This window comes from Nerophis ophidion, linkage group LG14 (assembly GCF_033978795.1).
Source record: "Nerophis ophidion isolate RoL-2023_Sa linkage group LG14, RoL_Noph_v1.0, whole genome shotgun sequence".
Lineage (NCBI taxonomy): Eukaryota > Metazoa > Chordata > Actinopteri > Syngnathiformes > Syngnathidae > Nerophis > Nerophis ophidion.
In genome coordinates, this window is record NC_084624.1 from 11,459,645 (window position 1) to 11,484,229 (window position 24,585).

General features: G+C 38.7%; 1 protein-coding gene across 1 annotated transcript in view; it reads left to right on the forward strand.

The window, feature by feature from the left end:
- Nucleotides 1-382: 382 nt before the first annotated feature.
- Nucleotides 383-24,585, forward strand: part of LOC133568918 (artemin-like) — a 102,240-nt gene continuing 78,037 nt past the window's right edge. Inside the window, exons 1-3 of the mRNA XM_061921109.1 lie at nt 383-626; nt 8,878-9,511; nt 21,821-22,082. Coding sequence (XP_061777093.1) covers nt 21,998-22,082 — 85 coding nt within the window. The 5' untranslated portion in view covers nt 383-626; nt 8,878-9,511; nt 21,821-21,997. The remainder of the gene's footprint in view (nt 627-8,877; nt 9,512-21,820; nt 22,083-24,585) is intronic.

A 24,585-nucleotide genomic window follows, 5' to 3' on the forward strand; every position in this document is an offset into this window, starting at 1 on the left:
TCACATGTGAATAATGTTGTATAATAGACTTGATTTATATTATTCACATTTAAATAGCGCCCTAAAATAGACTGTATTTATGTATTTATTCACACATGTGAATAATGCTGTATAATAGACATCAAGACTTTGGTAGCCCAACGATTCGATTCTCGGCAAAGTCCATTTTCAAATGCATTTATCACTGTGAACATTACATTTATTAAAGTAACGAATTCTGTATATATTCTTTTTAAATAGTTCGACAATGGAGAAGTTTTGTAAAAAAAAAAAAATTAACTAAATCTCCTCTGTTTTGTACATCATTGTGAAAATGACATAATTTTGCTCTTCATTTTGACTAAATACAAACACACAATATATGTACATATATAACACATCATTTATTATACTTTCTTGATTTACCTAGTAAACAAGATTTTGTCAAACATTTATTGTGATTCATTGTCATTTCCAGGAGCCTTAAACGCAACATTCCAAGGCATCACGCGTTACGTTTGTTGTAATTCTACATTTGACCAGCAGGTGGAGTCTTGAGCCCAGACATGCGCAGAAGCTTGGAGAAATTGCCAGAACAAATTGGCGGCAGTGTTCCCACGAGGCGCCACCTGACCGCCGCTAAACAGGTAAATGAGCAGCCGTGAATATTAAGTCAACATATTTACCAAAAAACTAGGAAAAGAGCATCTAAAAACTTCACTGAGGTCACTTTTGGTGCCTCACAACATTGTGTCTTGTTCGCGTCAAAAATGTCATTTTCTCCTCTTGGACGATGCCGGCTGCGGTGATGACAAGCTACTGGAAAATGGAGTTAAGCTACGTAGCTTAGCTAAAAAAGTGTATTTTCTCGAAATATAATTCCCGGTAGTAAACAATAAATATATGTTCCTAGCATGTAGCTAAGCTACATAGTTTAGCTACATGTAGCTAAAGGCCTACTGAAATGAGATTTTCTTATTTAAACGGGGATAGCAGGTCCATTCTGTGTCATACTTGATCATTTAGCGATATTACCATATTTTTTCTGGAACTATTTAGTACAGAACATCGACGATAAAGTTCGCAACTTTTGGTCGCTAATAAAAAACCCTTACCTGCACAGGAAGTAGCAGAGATGTGCGTGTGACGTCAAGGGTTGTGGAGCTCCTCACATTGTTTACAATCATGGCCACCAGCAGCGAGAGCGATTCGGACCGAGAAAGCGACGATTTCCCCATTAATTTGAGCAAGGATGAACGAAATATATGATCCTAATATGTAGCTTAACTCCATGTAGCTGAGCTACGTAGCTTAGCTAAAAAAGTGTCTTTTCTCGAAATATAATTTGCGGTAGTAAACAAAAAATATATGGTCCAAACATGTAGCTAAGCTACGTAGGTTAGCTACATGTAGCTAAGCTACGTAGGTTAGCTACATGTAGCAAAGCTACGTAGGTTAGCTACATGTAGCAAAGCTACGTAGGTTAGCTACATGTAGCAAAGCTACGTAGGTTAGCTACATGTAGCAAAGCTGTGTAGCTTAGCTAAAAAAGTGTATTTTCTCGAAATATAATTTGCGGTAGTAAACAAAAAATATATGGTCCTAACATGTAGCTAAGCTACGTAGGTTAGCTACATGTAGCTAAGCTATGTAGCTAAGCTACGTAGGTTAGCTACATGTAGCAAAGCTACGTAGCTTAGCAACATGTAGCTAAGCTACGTAGTTTAGCTACAAAAGTTTATTTTCTTGAAAAATAATTTACAATAGTAAACAATAGATAAATGGTCCTAACATGCCTCTAAGCTATGTAGGTTAGCTACATGTAGCTAAGCTACATAGATTAGAAACATGTAGTTAAACTAGCTTAGCTAAAAAAAAGTGTCATTTCTTGAAACATAATTTCCGGTAGTAAACAATAATAGATTGTCCTAACATGTAGCTTAACTACATGTAGCTGAGCTACGTAGTTTGGCTAAAAAAGTGTCTTTTCTCAAAATATAATTTATGGTAGGAAACAATAGATATATGGTCTTTTTTAGCTAAGCTACATAGCTGAGCTACATGTTAGGACCCCATATCTTTATATTGTTTACTATCGGAAATTATATTTCAAGAAAAAGACACTTTTTTTAGCTAAGCTACATAGCTTACCTACATGTTAGAACCATAGATATGTTGTTTACTACCAGAAATTATATTTCAAGAAAAGACACTGTTTTAGCTAAGCTAGTTTAACTACATGTTGCTAAACTATGTAGCTTAACTACATGTAGCTAAGCCACGTAGCTTAGCAACATGTAGTTAAACTACTTAACCTAGCTAAAAAAGTTTATTTTCGCTAAATATAATTTACGGTAGTAAACAATAATAGATTGTCCTAACATGTAGCTTAACTACATGTAGCTGAGCTACGTAGTTTGGCTAAAAAAGTGTCTTTTCTCGAAATATAATTTACGGTAGTAAACAATAGATATATGGTCTTTTTTAGCTAAGCTACATAGCTGAGCTACATGTTAGGACCCCATATCTCTATATTGTTTACTATCGGAAATTATATTTCAAGAAAAAGACACTTTTTTTAGCTAAGCTACATAGCTTACCTACATGTTAGAACCATAGATATGTTGTTTACTACCAGAAATTATATTTCAAGAAAAGACACTTTTTTAGCTAAGCTAGTTTAACTACATGTTGCTAAACTATGTAGCTTAACTACATGTAGCTAAGCCACATAGCTTAGGAACATGTAGTTAAACTACGTAGCCTAGCTAAAAAAGTTTATTTTCGCTAAATATAATTTACGGTAGTAAACAATAAATATATGGTCCTAACATGTCGCTAAGCTACGTAGGTTAGCTACATGTAGTTAAGCTACGTAGCTTAGCTACATGTAGTTAAGCCACATAGCTTAGCAACATGTAGTTAAACTAGCTTAGCTAAAAAAAAGTGTCTTTTCTTGAAATATAATTTCTGGTATTAAACAATATATCTCTGGTTCTAACATGTACGTAAGCTATGTAGCTTAGCTAAAAAAGTGTCTTTTTCTTGAAATATAATTTCCGATTGTAAACAATATAGATATATGGGGTCCTAACATGTAGCTCAGCTATGTAGCTTAGCTAAAATAGTGTATTTTCTTGAAATATAATTTCCAATAGTAAATAATATAGATATATGGGGTCCTAACATGTAGGTCAGCTATGTAGCTTAGCTACATGTGGTTAAGCTATGTAGTTTAGATAAAAAAGTGTCTTCTCGCGAAATATAATTTCCGGTAGTAAACAATAGATATATGGTCCTAACATGTAGCTAAGCTATTTAGCTTAGCTACATGTAGCTAAACTAGCTTAGCTAAAAAAGTGTATTTTAAAAAAAATTTAATTTCTGGTAAAAACATTAAATAGATGTAGCTATGCTGTGTAGCTTAGCTAAAAAAGTGTCTTTTCTTGAAATATAATTTCCCGGAGTAAATAATATAGATATATAGGGTCCTAACATGTACTGTAGCTCAGCTACATAGCTAAGCTACATACTGTAGTTTAGCTGAAAGTGTAATTTCTTGAAATATAATTTCCGGTAGTAAACAATAATAGATTGTCCTAACATGTAGCTTAACTACATGTAGCTGAGCTACGTAGCTTAGCTAAAAAAGTGTATTTTCTTGAAACATTGTTTGCGGTAGTAAACAATAGATACATGTAGCTTATAATAACATGTAGCTTAACCACATGTAGCTAAGCATTCTAGCTTAGCTACATATATTTAAGCTACGTAGTTTAGCTTCATAGCATAGCTAAAAAGTTTATTTTTTGAAAATATATTTTCTGGTAGTAAATTATATATATAATTGCCGCCGGGGTGCTAATTAATTTAAAACCTCTTCTCACTCCTGCGCTTACCAAGGGCATGCGGTAGAAGTAAGCATGCGCTAATTATTTTAAAACCTCTTCTCACTCCAGCACTTACCAGAGGTATGCTGTAAACATTTGAGTGTGATGTATGGTTGCACCTTAAATCCTACTGATTAGCTCTTAATCCTCTTCACTTTATGTGATTTCAAATTACCGGCATTGAAATCAGCCTCCTCCATTTTGAAAATGATGACAGGGGAAGTTTCATTTGTGGCGTCATGAGTTTGACCTGGCGGTAATTCAAGACAGGCGCATACTATATGCCCTGCGGCAATTCAAGGAAATACGGTATATATATATACATATATATATATATATACATACAGGACTGTCTCAGAAAATTTGAATATTGTGATAAAGTCCTTTTATTTTCTGTAATGTAACTAAAAACATGAAAATGTCATACATTCTGGATTCATTACACAACTGAAATATTGCAAGCCTTTAATTATTTTAATATTGCTGATTATGGCATACAGCTTAAGAAAACTCAAAAATCGTATCTCAAAAAATTAGAATTTTTCCTCAGACCAAGTAAAAAAAAGATTTGTAACAGTAAAACAAAATCAAACATTTGAAAATATCAATTAATGCATTCAGTATCTCGTTGGGAAATCTTTTTGCACGCATTACTGTATCAATGGAGGCAATCATTCTGTGGCATTGCTGAGGTGTTATGGATGCCCAGGATGCTTCAATAGCAGCCTTTAGCTCATTTGCATTATTGAGTCTGGTGTCTTTCAGCTTCTTCTACCCAATACCCACAAATTCTCTATGGGGTTTAGGTCAGGGGAGTTGGCACTTCCGACTATCAGGTAATATTTAACTCACTAAAACACTAGCAACACAATAAAAAGATAAGGGATTTCCCAGAATTATCCTAGTAAATGTCTCTAAAAACATGAATCCGTCTCAATGCAACGCGATTGCAATCGCGTTTTTTTTTCTTTTTCTAGTCCGTCGCTATCAATATCTTCAAACAAATCTTTTATCCTCGCTCAAATTAATGGGGAAATTGTCGTTTTCTCGGTCTGAATAGCTGTTTTTGTTGGAGGCTCCCAATAAAATCAATGTGAATATGTGAGAAGCCATCAACATGTGACGTCATCGTCTGCGACTTCCGGTAGAGGCAGGGCTTTTCTCCAGTTGTGAACTTTATCGTCGATGTTCTCTACTAAATCCTTTCAGCAAAAATACGGCAATATCGCGAAATGATTAAGTATGACACATAGAATGGACCTACTATCCCCGTTTGAATAAGAAAATCTTATTTCAGTAGGCCTTTAAAGGCCTACTGAAAGCCACTACTACCGACCACACAGTCTGATAGTTTATATATCAATGATGAAATATTATCATTGCAACACATGCCAATACAGACTTTTTAGTTTACTAAAATGCAATTTTAAATTTCCCGCGAAGTATCCTGTTGAAAACGTAGCGGTATGACGACGCGTTCGCGTGACGTCACCAGTTGTAGTGGACATTTTTTTCGAGCCCGATCCCAGTTATAAGTAGTCTGTTTTTATCGCATAATTACACAGTATTCTGGACATCTGTGTTGCTGAATCTTTTGCAATTTGTTCAATTAATAATGGAGACTAAAAAGAAGAAAGATGGAGGTGGGAAGCGGTGTTTCGCGGCTGCCTTTAGCAACACCAACACAGCCGGTGTTTCCTTGTTTAAAATTCCCGAAGGTGAAGCTTTACTACGGATCAGAGCGGTCAAGCGATCATGGTTCCCGACCACATGTCAACCGGCAGGTTTCGGTGAAAAAATTGTGTTAATAAGTCGGCTCTTACCGTAGACATGAGCAGAGCTTGCGTCCTCCTGCAGCTGTGGACTATTACCACATCCCACGCCACACCCATCCAACTTTCAGGTCCCATAAAATCTCACTAAAACACTAACAACACGATAAGCATATAAGGGATTTGTCTAATAACATCTTGCTGCCCTCGCCTTTTTTTTTTTTTCTAGTCTTTCGCTCTCACTATCCTCATCCACTAATCTTTCATCCTCGCTCAAATTAATGGGGAAATTGTCGCTTTCTCCGTCCGAATAGCTCTAGCTGCTGGTGGCCATGATTGTAAACAATGTGAGGATGTGAGTAGCTCCACAACCCGCGACGTCACGCGCAAATCGTCTGCTACTTCCGGTACAGGCAAGGCTTTTTTATTAGCGACCAAAAGTTGCGAACTTTATCGTTGATGTTCTCTACTAAATCCTTTCAGCAAAAATATGGTAATATCGCGAAATGATCAAGTATGACACATAGAATGGACCTGCTATCCCTGTTTAAATAATAAAATCTCATTTCAGTAGGCCTTTATAACTTTTCCAAGTTAAAAAAGAATTATAGCATTTTCCAGAATTCCTGCTTTTCCAAGGCCCCATTTCCACCCTTTTTTCTACTCCTTCCACATTTTTCAACCCACTTCAACTGTCAAAACATTCCTCTTAATTAAGACAAAAAACGAAAAATTTCCTTTTTCCCTGAAATTCCAGGAATTCCGTAGTACCATTTTTGAATGAATAATGTTACTACTTCAACATTTTTCGACCGTTTTGAAAAATTCCAACTCCAACCATTTCAGGACAATAAAACAAGTTTGTTTAAGAACTTGAAAATTTCCCAGTTTTCCCGAAATTCCGTGCTACTATTTTTCAATTAAAAAACTGTTACTACTCCATCTTTTCTTGACCGATTTAAACAATTCCAACACCAACCAATTCAGCTCATTCAGGACATTCATGCTCCTAATCATTTCCCCAAACTACTATTTTTCCACATTCAACAAATTTCCAGAATGTCCCGTTTTTTGGTAACCTATTTCCACCCTTCTTAAGTTTGACTACTCCTTTCACATTTTTCAACCGATCCACCGTCAAAACACTTCTCTTATCCCGGACAAAAATCCAAGTTTGTTAAGGTACTAGAAAAAATCCCGGTTTTCCCCAAATTCCAGGAAATTCTCAATTCAAAACTGCCACTACTTCAACATTTCTTGACCGATTTAAACAATTCCAACACCAACCAATTCATCTCATTCAGGACATTCATGCTCATAATCATTTTACCAAACTACAATTTTTCCACATTCAACAAATTTCCAGAATTTCCCGTTTTTTGGTAACCTATTTCCACCCTTCTTAAGTTTGACTACTCCTTTCACATTTTTCAGCCCATTTCAACCGATCCACTGTCAAAACACTCCTCATATTCAGGACAAAAAACAAGTGGGTTAAGGAACTAGAACAAATACGGTTTTTCCCAAAATTTCAGGAAATTTCTCAATTAAAAACTGTTAGTATTTCAAAATTTCTTGACCGATTTTAAACAATTCCAACACCAACCAATTCAGCTCATTCAGGACATTCATGCTCCTGATCATTTTCCCAAACTACAATTTTTCCACATTCAACCAATTTCTAGAATTTCCCGTTTTTTGGTAACTTATTTCCACCCTTCTTAAGTTTGACTACTCCTTTCACATTTTTCAACCCATTTCAACTGATCCACCATCAAAACATTCCTCATTCAGGACAAAAACGAAGTTGGTTAAGGAATGAGAACAAATCCCGGTTTTCCCAAAATTCCAAGAAATTCTCAATTAAAAACTGCCACTACTTCAACATTTCTTGATCGATTTAAACAATTCCAACACCAACATATTCATCTCATTCGGGACATTAATGCTCCTAATCATTTCTCCTAAACTACAGTTTTTCCACATTCAACAAAATTCCAGAATTTCCCGTTTTTTGGTAACCTATTTCCACCCTTCTTAAGTTTGACTACTCCTTTCACATTTTTCAACCCATTTCAATCGATCCACTGTCAAAACACTCTTATTCAGGACAAAAAACAAGTTGGTTAAGGAACTAGAACAAATACGTTTTTTCCCAAAATTTCAGGAAATTTCCCAATTAAAAACTGTTTGTATTTCAACATTTCTTGAGCGATTTAAACAATTCCAGCACCAACCAATTCAGTTCATTCAGGACATTCATGCTCCTAATCATTTTCCCAAACTACAATTTTTCCACATTCAACAAATTTCCAGAATTTCCTGTTTTTTGGTAACCTATGTCCACCCTTCTTAAGTTTGACTACTCCTTTCACATTTTTCAACCCATTTCAACTAATCCACCATCAAAACATTCCTCATATTCAGGACAAAAACGAAGTTGGTTAAGGAACGAGAACAAATCCCGGTTTTCCCAAAATTCCAGGAAATTCTCAATTAAAATCTGCCACTACTTCAACATTTCTTGACCGATTTAAACAATTCCAACACCAACATATTCATCTCATTCAGGACATTCATGCTCCTAATCATTTTCCCAAACTACAGTTTTTCCACATTCAACAAATTTCCAGAATTTCCCGGTTTTTGGTAACCTATTTCCACCCTTCTTAAGTTTGATTACGCCTTTCACATTTTTCAACCAATCCACCATCAAAACACTCATTTTTTGGACAAAAAATAAGTTTGTTAAGGAACTAAAAAAAATCCCAGTTTTCACAAAAATCCAGGAATTTCTAAAATAAAAACTGCTACTACAACATTTCTTGACCGATTTAAACAAATCCAACACCAACCAATTCATCTCATTCGGGACATTCATGCTCCTAATCATTTCCCCCAAAACATCCCACTCTCCCCAAAATTTTCACATTTCCAGAAAGTTCCTATTAAAATTAATGGGACATTTTTCCAAGTTGCACAATTCCCACATTTTATTCAAACCATTCCAACATTAACACATTCCACTCATCCTGGACATTCAAACGAACGATTCCCAAAGTTCCAAACCAAATATCGGTTTTCCTGGCAATCCAAACTCTTCAACGTTCAAACGATTCATACATTCATACTACATTCTTTCAGCATTTCAGTTCAACTTCAGAATTGGAGCATTCACACGCAATTAATTTAGGAATTAGCCTCATCGAGTTATTCTTCTACTTCTTCTTCTCCAGATTTTGGCGCTTTGGTCCATATACACTTCCATCAAGAGGAACCCCAAAACACTGGAATATCAGAAAGGTCTGTGCCGGTGGACTAGAATCAGTCCAGCTGTTTGGACTGCTGTTTTGTGAACGCAGCACGATGCTCCCCATCCCTCCCTCCTCCCACGGAGGAACAAAACCGACACATGAGCTTTGCGTGAGGAGGAGGAGAGAGAGAGAGAAAGAGAGAGAGAATCCCAGAAGCTTGAGAATCAACCAACCGCTCCAGTTCCACTCCTCTGACAGGCGGAGCGGCGCGCTCCTTTTACGCACAGCCAAGAGCGCTGCGGGCCATTGGAAGAGCACTGCACTCCACTCCACTCCAGTTCGTTTCACTTCACTCAAGCGGAGCGAGCAGAAGCCCTCGTCACAGGATACCTGCCCGGGAACAGCTGATTTTGAAGCAATGTCCCCCCACGCGAAGGCGAGGATTGTCGCTGCGTAAAAGCATTACGCGGCCAACTTTTCCCCCCCACTTCTTTTCACTCCAAAAGCTTTCACGGAGTTGGGCGCGCGTCAGCGGAGACACGCTGTGAGACTTCCCCCCCACCCTGCGTGTTTACTAGTGAAAGCATCCACGCTGACTGGAGGCAGGACTGAACAGGTTAGTCGCGAAATTGCTTCATCGCGTTAAAGCACGTGAGTCAGCGCAGAAGCGAATTGAGGGCAAATATTTTAGGACGTATCTGAATGGTTTTCTGCCTCTTCGTGTGTGTGTATGTATGTGTGTGTGTGTGTGTGTGTGTGTGTGTGTGTGTGTGTTCTTGTATTTCTACCCTTCTTGAGGCATCAACAAGGAAAAGTACCTTCCATATGAGGAGCGGTAAACAAGTTGGGGCATAACTCATGGTCCCAAAACGGAAAACAAATGCATTTAATAGAGAATGTCTCATTTGCACCCCTGGTGGTGAACTCTATCAAAATTAGGGTGGTCCCGTAAAGGAGGGATTTTTCAAATTGACTCTGTTGCAAGTCTTGTGTGTTCTTTGTTTGTGTGTGGTATGGATATTGAGGGTTGTTTCCTGGTCTCAGTCTGGACCCCCTTCATGGGAGTCCAGCCTTGGACTGAATTTTTTCTTTTTCTACTCCACCCCTCCTTCAAGGTTTACCTGTTTTCCATATTTTCAAGGGGCGGCAGAAGTTGGCTGATCTGTTCTGTCTCCCTGTAATGTTTGTCTGTTCTTGAGTGGGACTGTGCTGAAAACTTTGTCGGTTTTAAAAATGCTCCCTCTGGTCAACATATGAAATAAGTGTTTGTAAGAAATTCAAATGCACCCCCTTTGATCCAAATTTAAAAAATAAAACAAATATGTATATAAAGACATACTGTAATAACCAGAAGTAAATAATGATGATTAAAAACCAATTACAAACAAAATATTCCCCAAAAAACTAAAAGCTTACTTTTTTATATTTGCATAGTAAGTATAGATTATAAATGTTGTAAATACAAATATTTTTATATATCTATAAAGGGTGGTGCTAAAGAGGTGGACATTTTTGGGAGGTCTCAAGAAGGTTTCTACCAAGAATGCGTGTGTGTGTGTTTGTATTTCTGTCCTTCTTGAGACATCAACAAGGAAAAGTACCTTCCATGTGAGGCCCGGTGAAGAAGTTGGGACCGAAATCATGGTCCCGATACTGAAAACCATTGCGTCTAATAGAGACCCAAATACTACAGTCCGTAAACATTGTTCCAAATTGGGATTTTTTGTTGATTTAATTTGCATACAAAAGTAAACATTGACAATTGCAAAGGCAACAATATACAATAAAACAAGACGGCAACTAAAGAAGAACTTCCCTATTATCCCCAAAACAACAGCTGATTTTATGACTTCCGGTACTGACGTAAGACAACCCGTGTCCTATATGTGACCATAGGATGAATAAATACACTATGGCAGTGCTTCTCAACCTTTTTTCAGTGATGTACACCCTGTGAACATTTTTTTAATTCAAGTACCCCCTAATCAGAGCAAAGCATTTTTGGTTAAAAAAAATAGATAAAGAAGTAAAATACGTAATCAATTTCTGATTTATTAAATCGTATAACAGTGCAAAATATTGCTCATTTGTAGTGGTGTTTCTTGAACTATTTGGAATAAAAGATAAAAATAACTAAAAACTTGTTGAAAAATAAACAAGTGGTTAAATTATAAATAAATATTTCTACACATAGAAGTAATCAACTTAAAGTGCCCTCTTTGAGGATTGTAATAGAGATTTATTTGGATTCCTCAATTTAATTCTAAACATTTCTTCACAAAAAAAGAAATATTTAACATCAATATTTATGGAACATGTCCACAAAAAATCTAACTGTCAACACTGAATATTGTATTGTTGCATTTCTTTTCACAGTTTATGAACTTACATTCATATTTTGTTGAAGTATTATTTAATACATTTATTTATAAAGGATTTTTGAATTGTTGCTAATTTTAGAATATGTTTTGAAAAATCTCACGTACCCCTTGGCATACCTTCAAGTACCCCCAGGGGTACGCGTACCCCCATTTGACAACCACTGCACTATGGTACTAAAAAACCAGTGGCCATTAGCAGTTAGCTTCTACAGCTGGGTTGACCAAAGTGCGGCACAGAGGACATCTGTGGTCTTTGACTTGTCATCGATCTTCAGCACATTACAAAAAACAAAATATATTTGCATAGTATGTATATAGTATTAATGTTGGAAATACAAATCTTTATATATATAGAAAGGGTGGTCCTAAAGAGGGAGAGGCATTTTTTGGAGGTCTCAAGAAGGTAAGAAATACAAGAGTGTGTGTGTGTGTGTGTGTGTTTGTGTGTCACTTCTGTCAACACAAACGCTAATTAGATGTAATTGAGGCTTTACTTTGGGAGTAGTCTGTGTTGTTTTACTTATTATTTTCTCTTTTTAGCACGCACGTGTGCCATAAAGTATCTTTTCTTGAAAAATAATTTCCGGTAGTAAACAACAAGTAGATAGTCTAAACTTCCTGCCTCATATGTGCATTATTCCTTTCTAAACATGTAGTAGTGCCTCGGTGTACTATTTATTATTTCCATTTTTTTTTTAAAGGTGAGGATGAAAACGGAAACTTTTTCCGGTATAACAAACTATGATGTGAAACACCTTTTTAATAGAAGGTAATTCTTCTGGCATAATGATGAATGAAATCACATATTTATTGAAGAAGGAGGAGAGGGAAGGTACAATCTAGAATTCATGTTTCTCACCTTCTTTATCAAAGGGCTGCTAATCCTGCTATATAACAACTGCCTGCTCATATGACTTTGTTTATGCACGAAACGGCACGACATGTCACACTGTCGAGACTCCGAAGCCTTGCCGTGTAAAATTTATTTTAAAGATCTAGCCTGTTCTGTTTTTCAATGTGTTTAATGTTAAATTGTTTCTGCACTTTAAGGGTTTGTACTGCAAATGCCTCAATAGACCTGCTGTAGTGTGTAGCATGCTAGGAATTATCTGTGCGTATGATGGAAGAATGCACAGTGCAGGGTTGAAATGCTACTGAATTTGCATTAAATCAGGTTGTTTTAGCTAATAATCATGCTGCAAGATCTAGCATGTTGCATTCAATGTTTATTCCCATTAATTCCCGTTAATTCCCATATATTCCCATTAATTTCCCATGGAAAGTTTCCAACTTTGAATATTCCCGGAATTTTGCTACCGTAGTCGTGAGACATGCAAAACTAGATTATTTACAAAGAGGATATGAGTAAAGGATATTAAATGAGCTCAAATATACCTACAAATGAGGTATGATGATGCAATATGTACATACAGCTAGCCTTAATAGCATGTTAGCATTGATTAGCTTGCGGTCATGCACTGATCAAATATGCCTGATAAGCACTCCGACAAATCAATAACATCAACAAAGCGCACCTTTGCACAGCATAAAACTTTTGGTGGACAAAATGAGACAAAGGAGTGGAAGATTTTACTTGTACACAAACTGTCGCGTCACATATTTTCCCCCATCTATTTCCATTATCGATCCTTTTTTTTAAATGCACTAGGGAGCTACTAGGGCAGTGCTCAAGAGCTGCATGCGCCTTGAGAGCCGCGGGTTGCTGACCCCCGTACTGGTGCATTGACAATTCAACTATCCATCCATCCATCCATTTTCTAATGAACGTAAACGTCAGGACAGACAAACAATGAACGTAAACTTGAGGACAGAAAAACAGTGAACGTAAACGTTAGGACAGAAAAACAATGAACGTCAACGTGAGGACAGAAAAACAGTGAATGTAAACGTGAGGACAGAAAAACAGTGAATGTAAACGTGAGGACAGAAAAACAATGAATGTAAACTTGAGGACAGAAAAACAATGAACCTAAACATGAGGACAGAAAAACAATGAATGTAAACGTGAGGGTAGAAAAACAATGAACATAAACATGAGGGTAGAAAAACAATGAACGTAAACGTAAGGACAGAAAAACAATGAACATAAACGTGAGGACAGAAAAACAATGAACGTAAACGTGAGGACAGAAAAACAATGAACGTAAACGTAAGGACAGAAAATAAATGAATGTAAATGTGAGGACAGAAAAACAATGAACGTAAACATGAGGACAGAAAAACAATGAACGTAAACTTGAGGGTAGAAAAACAATTAACTTAAACCTTTAGGGTAGAAAAACAATGAACATAAACGTGAGGACAGAAAAACAATGAACGTAAACGTGAAGACAGAAAAACAATGAGCGTAAACGTGAGGACAGAAAGGCACTGAACGTAAACATGAGGACAAAAAAACAATGAACACAAACGTGAGGACAGAAAAACAATAAACGTAAATGTGAGAACAGAAAAACAATGAACGGAAACGTGAGGACAAAAACACAACCTAGCCTATAAATGTAAACGTGAGGACAGAAAAACAATGTAAACTATAAATGTAATCTATAAATGTAAAGGTGAGGACGGAAAAACAATGAGCGTAAATGTGAGGACAAAAACAATGAATTTAAACGTGAGGACAGAAAAACAAGGAACATATATGCGAGGACAGAAAAATAATGAACGTAAACGTGAGGACAGAAAAATAATGAACGTAAACATGAGGACAGAAAAACAATGAATGTAAACGTGAGGACAGAAATACAATGAACATAAACACAAGGACAGAAAAACAATGAACGCGAGGACAGGAAACAATGAACATAAGCGTAAGGACAGAAAAACAATGAACATAAACATAAGGACAGAAAAACAATGAACATAAACATAAGAACAGAAAAACAATGAATGTAAATGCGAGAACAGAAAAACAATGAATGTAAGGACAGAAAAAGAATGAACATAAATATGAAAACAGAAAAAGAATGAACGTAAACGTAAGGACAGAAAAATCCATCCATCTTTTTCCGCTTATCCGAGGTCGGGTCGCGGGGGCAGCAGCCTAAGCAGGGAAGCCCAGACTACCCTCTCCCCAGCCACTTGGTCTAGCTGTTAGGGTGAGAAGCTCTGTCATCCGGCGGGAACTAAAAGTAAAGCCGCTGCTCCTCCACATCGAGAGGAGCCAGATGAGGTGGTTCGGGCATCTGGTCAGGGTGCCACCCGAACCCCTCCCTAGGGAGGTGTTTAGGGCACGTCCAACGGGGAAGACCTAGGACACTTTGGGAAGACTATGTCTCCCGGCTGGCCTGGGAACGCCTCGGGACAATAAACATAAACATGAGAAGAGAAAAACAATGAGCGTAAACGTGAGGACAGAAAAACAATGAACATAAGCGTGAGGAAAGAAAAACAATGAACATAAACGTGAGAACAGAAAAACAATGAGCGTAAACGTGAAGACAGAAAAACAACGTAAACTCTAAATGTAAACGTGAGGACGGAAAAACAACGTGAACTATAAATGTAAACGTGAGGACGGAAAAAAAATGTGGCCGTAAATGTGAGGACAGAAAAACAATGAACGTAAATGTGAGGACAGAAAAACTATGAACATAAACGTGAGAACAGAAAAACAATGAGCGTAAACGTAAGGACAGAAAAACAATGAACATAAACGTGAGAACAGAAAAACAATGAGCGTAAATGTGAGGACAGAAAAACAACGTAAACTATAAATGTAAACGCGAGGACGGAAAAACAATAAGCGTAAAGGTGAAGACAGAAAACTAATGAACATAAACGTAAGGACAGAAAAACAATGAACATAAACGTGAGAACAGAAAAACAACGAGCGTAAACGTGAGGACAGAAAAACAACGTAAACTATAAATGTTAACGCAAGGACGGAAAAACAATGAGCGTAAACGTGAAAGCAGAAAAACAATGAACATAAATGTAAGGACAGAAAAACAATGAACATAAACGTGAGGACAGAAAAACAACGTAAACTATAAATGTAAACGCGAGGACGGAAAAACAATGAGCGTAAACGTAAAGGCAGAAAAACAATGAACATAAATGTAAGGACAGAAAAACAATGAACATAAACGTGAGAACAGAAAAACAATGAGCGTAAACGTGAGGACAGAAAAACAATGTAAACTATAAATGTAAACGCGAGGACGGAAAAACAATGAGCGTAAACGTGAGGACAGAAAACTAATGAACATAAACGTAAGGACAGAAAAACAATGAACATAAACGCGAGGACAGAAAAACAATGAGCGTAAACGTGAGGACAGAAAAACACCGTAAACTAAATGTAAACGTGAGGACGGAAAAACAATGAACGTAATCGTGAGAACAGAAAAACAATGAACGTAAACGTGAGAACTGGGATTGGGAAAATGATCTTTTTGAAGGTTTTAAAGGTTAAAATGGACACAAAAGATGCAATAGACCAGGGGTCTCAAACTCAATTTACCTGGGGGCCACTTCATGCAGAAACTGGGTGAGGCTGGGCCGAAAGAAAATATTTCTTTAAAAAATCTAACATGCAGTTCTTAAAGAATTCACCTTCTATGAATGGCTTTCCCGCCCTAGCAACATACTTGCCAACCCTCATGATTTTTCCGGGAGACTCCTAAATTTCAGTCTACCGGAGCAACTTTTTTCCAGTATTTGTCCCAAATTTCACCCGGCCAACATTATTAGGGCCTGCCGTGACTGCACTGCCTTTAACGTCCTCTACAACAGTGGTTCTCAACCTTTTTTCAGTGATGTACCCCCTGTGAACATTTTTTTAATTCAAGTACCCCCTAATCAGAACAAAGCATTTTTGGTTGAAAAAAAGAGATAAAGAAGTAAAATACAGCACTATGTCATCAGTTTCTGATTTATCAAATTGTGTAACAGTGCAAAATATTGCTCATTTGTAGTGTTTTTTCCTGAACTATCTGGAAAAAAAGATATAAAAATAACTAAAAAGCTGTTGAAAAATAAACAAGTGATTCAATTATAAATAAAGATTTCTACACATAGAAGTAATCATCAACTTAAAGTGCCCTCTTTGGGGATTGTAATAGAGATCCATCTGGATTCATCAACTTCATTCTAAACATTTCTTCACAAAAAAATACATTTTAACATCAATATTTATGGAACATGTCCACAAAAAAATCTAGCTGTCAACACTGAATATTGCATTGTTGCATTTCTTTTCACAGTTAATGAACTTGCGTTCATATTTTGTCGAAGTATCATCCAATAAATATATTTATACAGCATTAATGAATCGCTGCTATTTTCTTAGAATATTTTGAATTAATCTTACCTGTCCCTTGGCACATCTTCACGTACCCCCAGGGGTTCGTGTACTCTCAATAACAGGACTACTGTTCTACGACTTATCATCGCGCACGCTTTAACATCACTCAACCACAGTGACAGCTTTGCATCATGTTATGGTAAATGGGTTGTACTTGTATAGCGCTTTTCTACCCCTTTTTAAGGAGCCCAAAGCGCTTTGACAGTATTTCCACATTCGCCCATTCACACACACATTCACACACACATTCACACACTGATGGCGGGAGCTGCCATGCAAGGCGCTCACCAGGACCCATCAGGAGCAAGGGTGAAGTGTCTTGCCCAAAGACACAACGGACCTGACTAGGATGGTAGAAGGGGGGGATTGAACCAGTAACGCTCAGATTGCTGGCACAGCCACTCTACCAACTTTGCCACACCGTCCCATGTTGTGTGAGACTTGTGCGGTACAATATTAGTGGCTGCAAAACGTACTTGGTCAACAGCCATACAGGTCACACTGAGGGTGGCCGTATAAACAACAATAACACTGTTACAAATATGCGCCACACTGTGAACCCACATTAAACAAGAATGACAAACACATTTTGGGAGAACATCCGCAGCCTATCACAACTTAAACACAAGAGAACAAATACCCAGAACACCTTGCAGTCCTATCTTTCCCGGGCTACATACACCACCTCAACCGACGCAAGTAGGGAGGGTGGGGGCGTGTATATTGTAGCCCGGAGGAGTTATGGCTGAATGGGATTCTGGGTACTTGTTCGGTTGTGTTTATGTTGTATTACGGTGTGGATGTTCTCCTGAAATGTGTTTGTCATTCCTGTTTGGTGTGGGTTCACAGTCTGGCACATATTTGTAACAGTGTAAAAAAAAATTTGCGGCCACCCTCAGTGTGATGTGTGTAGCTGTTAATCAAATATGTCTTGCAATAACACACGGGCGTTCAGCAGTGTTAAATTTGTTGACGAAAAATTTTCAACGACCTTTTTTTTCTGACTAAAACGAGACAATAACTAAATAAAAAATAATTTACGTGGACTAAGACGATGACGAGGTGTATTGACATATTCGTCGACGAATAAAAACGAGACGAAAATGTCTGCCAGAGACGAGATCCAATCGGAACTCATTTCTTTAGGAAGAGGCGGGAGGAGAACCAATCAGAGCGACGTGATGAAGAAGTTACGTAAACGTAGTTTGCGTTTGAGACTGACGGCAGAAGACAACATGTCAACGCTGGGGAGGAAGAGGAGAGAGGACATATGGGGAAATGTTATATTTGACGTCAAAGATAACAAGACGCACTGTAAAAAAATGCAACGCGAGGATTACGGGGAAAAACACAACAAACTTGAAGCGACATTTACAGTCGAATCATCCCGAAATCCACACACATGTAAGCATTTTCCACAACATACTCACTCGACGTTATCCCGTTTATTACACGGCTTACTTGTGAAATACTACATTTGAGACATGATTTTCATCAAAATACGACTTGTATCGGTGATTTTTCCGCTGTTTTGCTTTGACTTTCAGAAATTGAAGGGAAAGTTTACATATTACCCTTTAGTCGACTAAATCTACTGTAGTTTTCGTCGACTATAATCTTATATGTCATCAACTAAAACTGGACTAAAACTCACTCGACGTTATCCCGTTTATTACACGGGTTACTCGTGAAATACTACATTTGAGACATGATTTTCATCAAAATACGACTTGTATCGGTGATTTTTCCGCTGTTTTGCTTTGACTTTCAGAAATTGAAGGGAAAGTTTACATATTACCCTTTAGTCGACTAAATCTACTGTAGTTTTTGTCGACTATAATCTTATGATATTTCATCAACTAAAACTAGACTCAAACTAAAACAATTTAAATAACTAAATTATGACTAAAACTAAATTACATTTTAGTCAAAAGACTATGACTAAAACTAAATAAAATTTTGCTGTCAATATTAACACTGGCGTACAGCCTACTCAGTGGCCTTGTGGTTTGTGTCCGCCCTGAGATCGGTAGGTTGTGAGTTCAAACCCCGGCCGAGTCATACCAAAGACTATAAAAATGGGACTCATTCCTTTCCTGCTTGGCACTCAGCATCAAGGGTTGGAATTGGGGGTTAAACCACCAAAAATGATTCCCGGGCGCGGCACCGCTGCTGCCCACTGCTCCCCTCACCTCCCAGGGGGTGATCAAGGCTGAGGGGTCAAATGCAGAGAATAATTTCGCCACACCAAGAGTGTGTGTGACAATCATTTGTACTTTAAAGGGGAACATTATCACCAGACCTATGTAAGCGTCAATATATACCTTGATCAATCAATCAATCAATCAATGTTTACTTATATAGCCCTAAATCATTAGTGTCTCAAAGGGCTGCACAAACCACCACGACATCCTCGGTAGGCCCACATAAGGGCAAGGAAAACTCACACCCAGTGATGGTGCAGAAAAAGACCATATATTTTTTTAACCGATTTCCGAACTCTAAATGGGTGAATTTTGGCGAATTAAACGCCTTTCTGTTCATCGCTCTTTTTGCGATGACGTCAGAACGTGACGTCTCCGAGGTAATACAGCCGCCATTTTCATTTTCAACACATTACAAACACCGGGTCTCAGCTCTGTTATTTTCCGTTTTTTCGACTATTTTTTGGAACTTTGGAGACATCATGCCTCGTTGGTGTGTTGTTGGAGGGTGTAACAACACTAATAGGGAGGGATTCAAGTTGCACCACTGGCCCGAAGATGCCAAAGTGTTTGCCGCCAGACCCCCATTGAATGTGCCAGAGTGTCTCCACATTTTACCGGCGATGACAGACATGGCACAGAGATGTATGGATAACCTGCAGATGCATTTGCAACGATAAATTAAACGAAATCACAAAGGTGAATTTTGTTGATGTTGACTTATGCGCTAATCAGACATATTTGGTTGCGGCGTGACTGCCAGCTAATCAATGCTAACATGCTACGCTAATTGACGCTAACATGCTATTTACGGGCGGTGCTAAAGCAGACATGGCACAGAGATGTATGGATAACCTGCAGATGCATTTGCAACTATATTACGTTTCCTTCCACCCACATTTAATGCAAAAAAAACACTTACCAATCGAAGGATTTAAGTTGCTCCAGTGTCACGAGATGCGAAAGTCCCGATCGTTTGGTCTACACATTTTACCGGCGATGCTAACGCAGCTATTCGGCCATGCTATGGCTATGAATAGCGTCAATAGCTATTCGCTCAATAGCTTCAGTTTCTTCTTCAATACTTTCATACTCCAACTATCTGTTTCAATACATGCGTAATCTGTTGAATCGCTTAAGTCGCTGAAATCCGAGTCTGAATCCGAGCTAATGTCGCTATATCTTGCTCTGATATTAGCCGTTGTTTGTTTACATTGGCAGCACTGTATGACGTCACAGGGAAATGGATAGTCGCATCGCAAATAGCGAAAATCAAGCACTTTTTAGCTTTTTTTTAGGGATATTCGGGGACCGGTAAAATTTTGAAAAAAACTTCAAAAAATACAACAGGCCACTGGGAACTGATTTTTGTTGTTTTTAACCCTTTGAAATTGTGATAATGTTCCCCTTTAACTGCATAGCCATTTGCAACATGTAATTGGGCTTGCACGCTGTCTATACAGGATGTAGAGGGCGCAAAAGGCAGCGCCATTTTGGCGCCCCCTGAATTCTGTTGATTGGGTAAAAATCGTCAGGAATTTCGAGAAAATGGATGCCCTGAAATTCAGGGGGACTCCCGGGAAAATTGGGAACGTTGGCAAGGAAGACGCTGTCAAGCACCGTTTATATCAGGGGTAGGGAACCTATGGCTCTAGAGCCAGATGTGGCTCTTTTGATGACTGCATCTGGCTCTCTGATAAATCTGAGCTGACGTTGCTTAACACGATAAGTAATGAATAATTCCACTTGTAATCATAGTGTTAAAAATAATGTTAAAATTATAAAACATTCTCATGCATTTTTAATCCATCCATCCGTTTTCTACCGCACCTGTTCAAGAAGTTGCGTTAATGGTAAGAAGTTATTTATTTATTATTGGTTAGTGTGAGGTCTTCACGGTGGCAGAGGGGTTAGTGCGTCTGCCTCACAATACAAAAGTTCCTGCAGTCCTGGGTTCAAATAAAGGCTCGGGATCTTTCTGTGTGGAGTTTGCATGTTCTCCCCGTGACTGCGTGGGTTCCCTCCGGGTACTCCGGCTTCCTCCCACTTCCAAAGACATGCACCTGGGGATAGGTTGATTGGCAACACTAAAAATTGGCCCTAGTGTGTGAATGTGAGTGTGAATGTTGTCCGTCTATCTGTGTTGGCCCTGCGATGAGGTGGCGACTTGTCCAGGGTGTACCCCGCCCTCCGCCCGATTGTAGCTGAGATAGGCGCCAGAGCCCCCCGCGACCCCAAAAGGGAATAAGCGGTAGAAAATGGATGGATGGATGGATGGTTAGTGTGGGGCTTGCCCTCCTGGGGGTTCTTCAGACCCCCAAGCACCGACATGAGAGCCTGTTTCGGGGTTACAATATTGTTTTATTTTCCAATAAGTCTCTCAGTTGCTTTCCAGCAATTGTATTTCCAGCCCCAACCCCGTCTCTCCTCCTGGCTGCTGCTTATAACAGAGCGACAGGTAACAAGGCCCAGGTGGGCCATCTACGCACCTGTCGCTGCAGGCCCGCAGGCCACGCCCCCTCTACAGTTAGCATCAGAATAACAATGTTAATACAAAGAATAAGAGACCCATCATACTTTAGAAATGTTGGTATTACTTAAAAATGCACGTGTTTAGTTGTGTTCAGTGTTAAAAAAAAATATTATATGGCTCTTACGGAAATATATTTTTAAATATTTGGCTTTTTGGCTCTCTCAGCCAAAAAGGTTCCCGACCCCTGGTTTATATTAAACTCGCGGGCCGCACCAACATTAAATTGTCATATCCAAGTGCGGGCCGCAATAGACTGAGTTAGTCATGTGACTTTGTGACAATCTGTACGACCTCATATATTTAGAAATGTTTCTACAATCCTCACTGTGGCCCTCAGACCTCACTTCTGGCCCTTGGGGGCAAGACGTTAGAACACCCCTGATCTGGATTGCTACTTCTATCAAACTTTGAGTTCTGAATGACCCTGAAATCCAAACAGTACTGAGGAGCACATCACTCATGGATTTTTACCCTCCAGGCGGGCCCAGCTTGTGCAAGTGTGGAGGGCCGAGGCCAGAGTCCTGCCCCAGGAAGCCAGGAGGAGGCGCCTCCAGCCGGCCAGGCCCAGATGGATTCTTCGAGCCGTCTCCATGCTCTGAGGAGACAGCCAGCTGGGAAGTCCTCCCCGCTGTGACGACAGACAGGGCGCGAAAAGATGACACGCGGCGGCGGACGGACCATGACGCCGCCTGGGACGCCGGCCTCTGACCTTTCGGGCGCGCGTCTCCGCGGGACATCTGGTAAGACCAGCGCTCACCTGGGCGTTGCCATGGAGTTTGTGCGAGCGCCTGCTGATTGTCGGGAGATGTTTTTGTGTTTTTCTCGGCGCTGCTGAGAGCCGTCATTTGTCAGCGCGTGTTTGCTGGGACAACATTGGCCATGTTGGATGGCTTCTTGATGGTGTTGCTTTCAGCTGCCAGCTGCTGGGTGATGGGTCAGTGTAACCTGCAGACAAGCTTTATGGGCTGCACCGAGTGTTTATTTGGCGGCGGCGTGAAATGGACGCTGAGGAGGAGGAGGAAAGGGAGAGCGTCGGTGACGTTTTTAGTGTCCATGTGAAGTTTTTACTGTTGATGTGTGTTTGGAGGAAAATGTGCTTGTCAGGAAGTCTTCCATGTGACCTTCATCTGTCAAAACGTCCCGGGATCATCTCCATTTGTTTTCACCTCCAAACAATCAAATAAAGAATAGAAATATATGAAAAAAAATACACATTTTTCCACACAAAAATTTTAAAAATAGAAAAATTTTTTGCACATTTTGGGTATTTTTCTTTCGTTTTTCCCCGATTAAAATGAATATAAAAACATTTTTTATTTTGCACATGGTTTAAACCCCAACTCCTGAAAAACAACCCTACACCACAATTCCTCCTCCACCAAATTTCACACTGTAGCATTCTCCCGGCAACCTCCAAACCCAGACTGGTCCATCAGATTGCCAAATGGAAAAGTGAGATTCATAAGTCCAGAAAAAGCGTTTTCACTGCTACAGACTCCAGTGGCGACGTGCTTTACACCAGTGGTCCCCAACCACCGGGCCGCGGCCCAGCTCGATTGTTACCAGGCCGCAGAATAATTTTGTATTAATTGTTTTTTTTTTAATGTATTTTATTTTTTATTAAGTCAACATAAAAAACAAAATATACACTTACAATTAGTGCACCAACCCCCCAAAAAAATCCCTTTTTCATGACAAAAAAATAAACAAACAAACAAAAAAAAGGTCGGGGACCACTGCTTTACACCACTGCATCCCACGCTTTGCCCAGGACTTGGTGATGTATGGCTTAGCCCCAGGTGACCGGCCATGGAAACCCATTCCATGAAGCTCTCTGCATACTGTACGTGGGCTAATTGGAAGGTCACATGAAGTTTTGAGCTCTGTAGCAACTGACTGTGCAGAAAGTCTTTGCACAATGCGCTTCAGCATCTACTAAGCCCTCTCTGTCAGTTTATGTGGCCTACCACTTGGTGGCTGAGTTGCTGTTGTTCCCAAACTTTTTGATTTTCTTATTATAAATTTGACTTTGGAATATTTAGGAGCGAGGAAATTTCACGACTGGATTTGTTGCAAAGGTGGCATCTTATGACAGTTCCACGCTGGAAATCACTGAGTGCGGCCCCTTCTTTCATTTATGTTTGTAGAAACTGTCTCCATGCCTGAGTGCTTGATTTTATACACCGGGCCAAGTGATGAGGACACCTGGTTCTGATCATTCTGATAGGTGGCCAAATACTTTTGGCAAAATAGTATATATATATATGTATATATATATATGTATATATATATATATATACATATATATATATATATATATACATATCTATATACACATCTATATATACATATATATAGAGAGAGAGAACAAAAAAATTAATAGCTGCAAATTTGAAGAATTTGTCTTTGAAATAAACAACAAAAACAATGAACATAAAATACATGTGTTGCTTTAAAAAATCAAATGTATGATTTTTTTTTTTTAATTGTGAGGAAATACAAGCGATGAGGTGACGACTTGTCCAGGGTGTACACTGCCTTCCGCCCGATTGTAGCTGAGATAGGCGCCAGCGCCCCCCGCGACCCCGAAAGGGAATAAGCGGTAGAAAATGGATGGATGGATGGATGGAAGGAAATACAAACACCCACAAAAAACCCACACGAATATGTACATTTATTTGCGTTAAAATAAAAAATCCTCCATTTTATTTGTTTTGTGTGGGCATTCATGCTAAAAATAAAATATTAAAAACATAGCCAATCATCTGATTTACCCCCAACATAACCAAAAAGGGTAAAACTGCTTAATTTCTTCAGATTTGTGACTTTGATTCCCTCTGATCCTCCCCAAAACTTGTCCAAATGTTGATATATTTCCATTTTATCCACAAATTATTGTTTTTAATGTAGTTTTTTTACTTTACAGTGCTGTTGTTATTTGACCGTTCTTCTTAAAACTAAGCTCCACAGATAGCTGAAAAAACAGATCCAGAAATGAGCCTGAACTAACCATCACAAGTTCAAGTAATGGCCAAAACTCCCTACTTTTAGACTCAGCAGGGTATATATTGAATACCTGAGGAATCATTGTTCTATAACGTCTATTGCATCTTTGCTCAGTTGACAAACAATGAACCTAAATTTGAGGACATTCTTTGTGTTTTCTCTCTCATTGTTTGTGTTTTTTCTGTCATTCTTTGTGTTCTCTCTGTCATTGTTTGTGTTTCCTGTGTCAATGTTTAT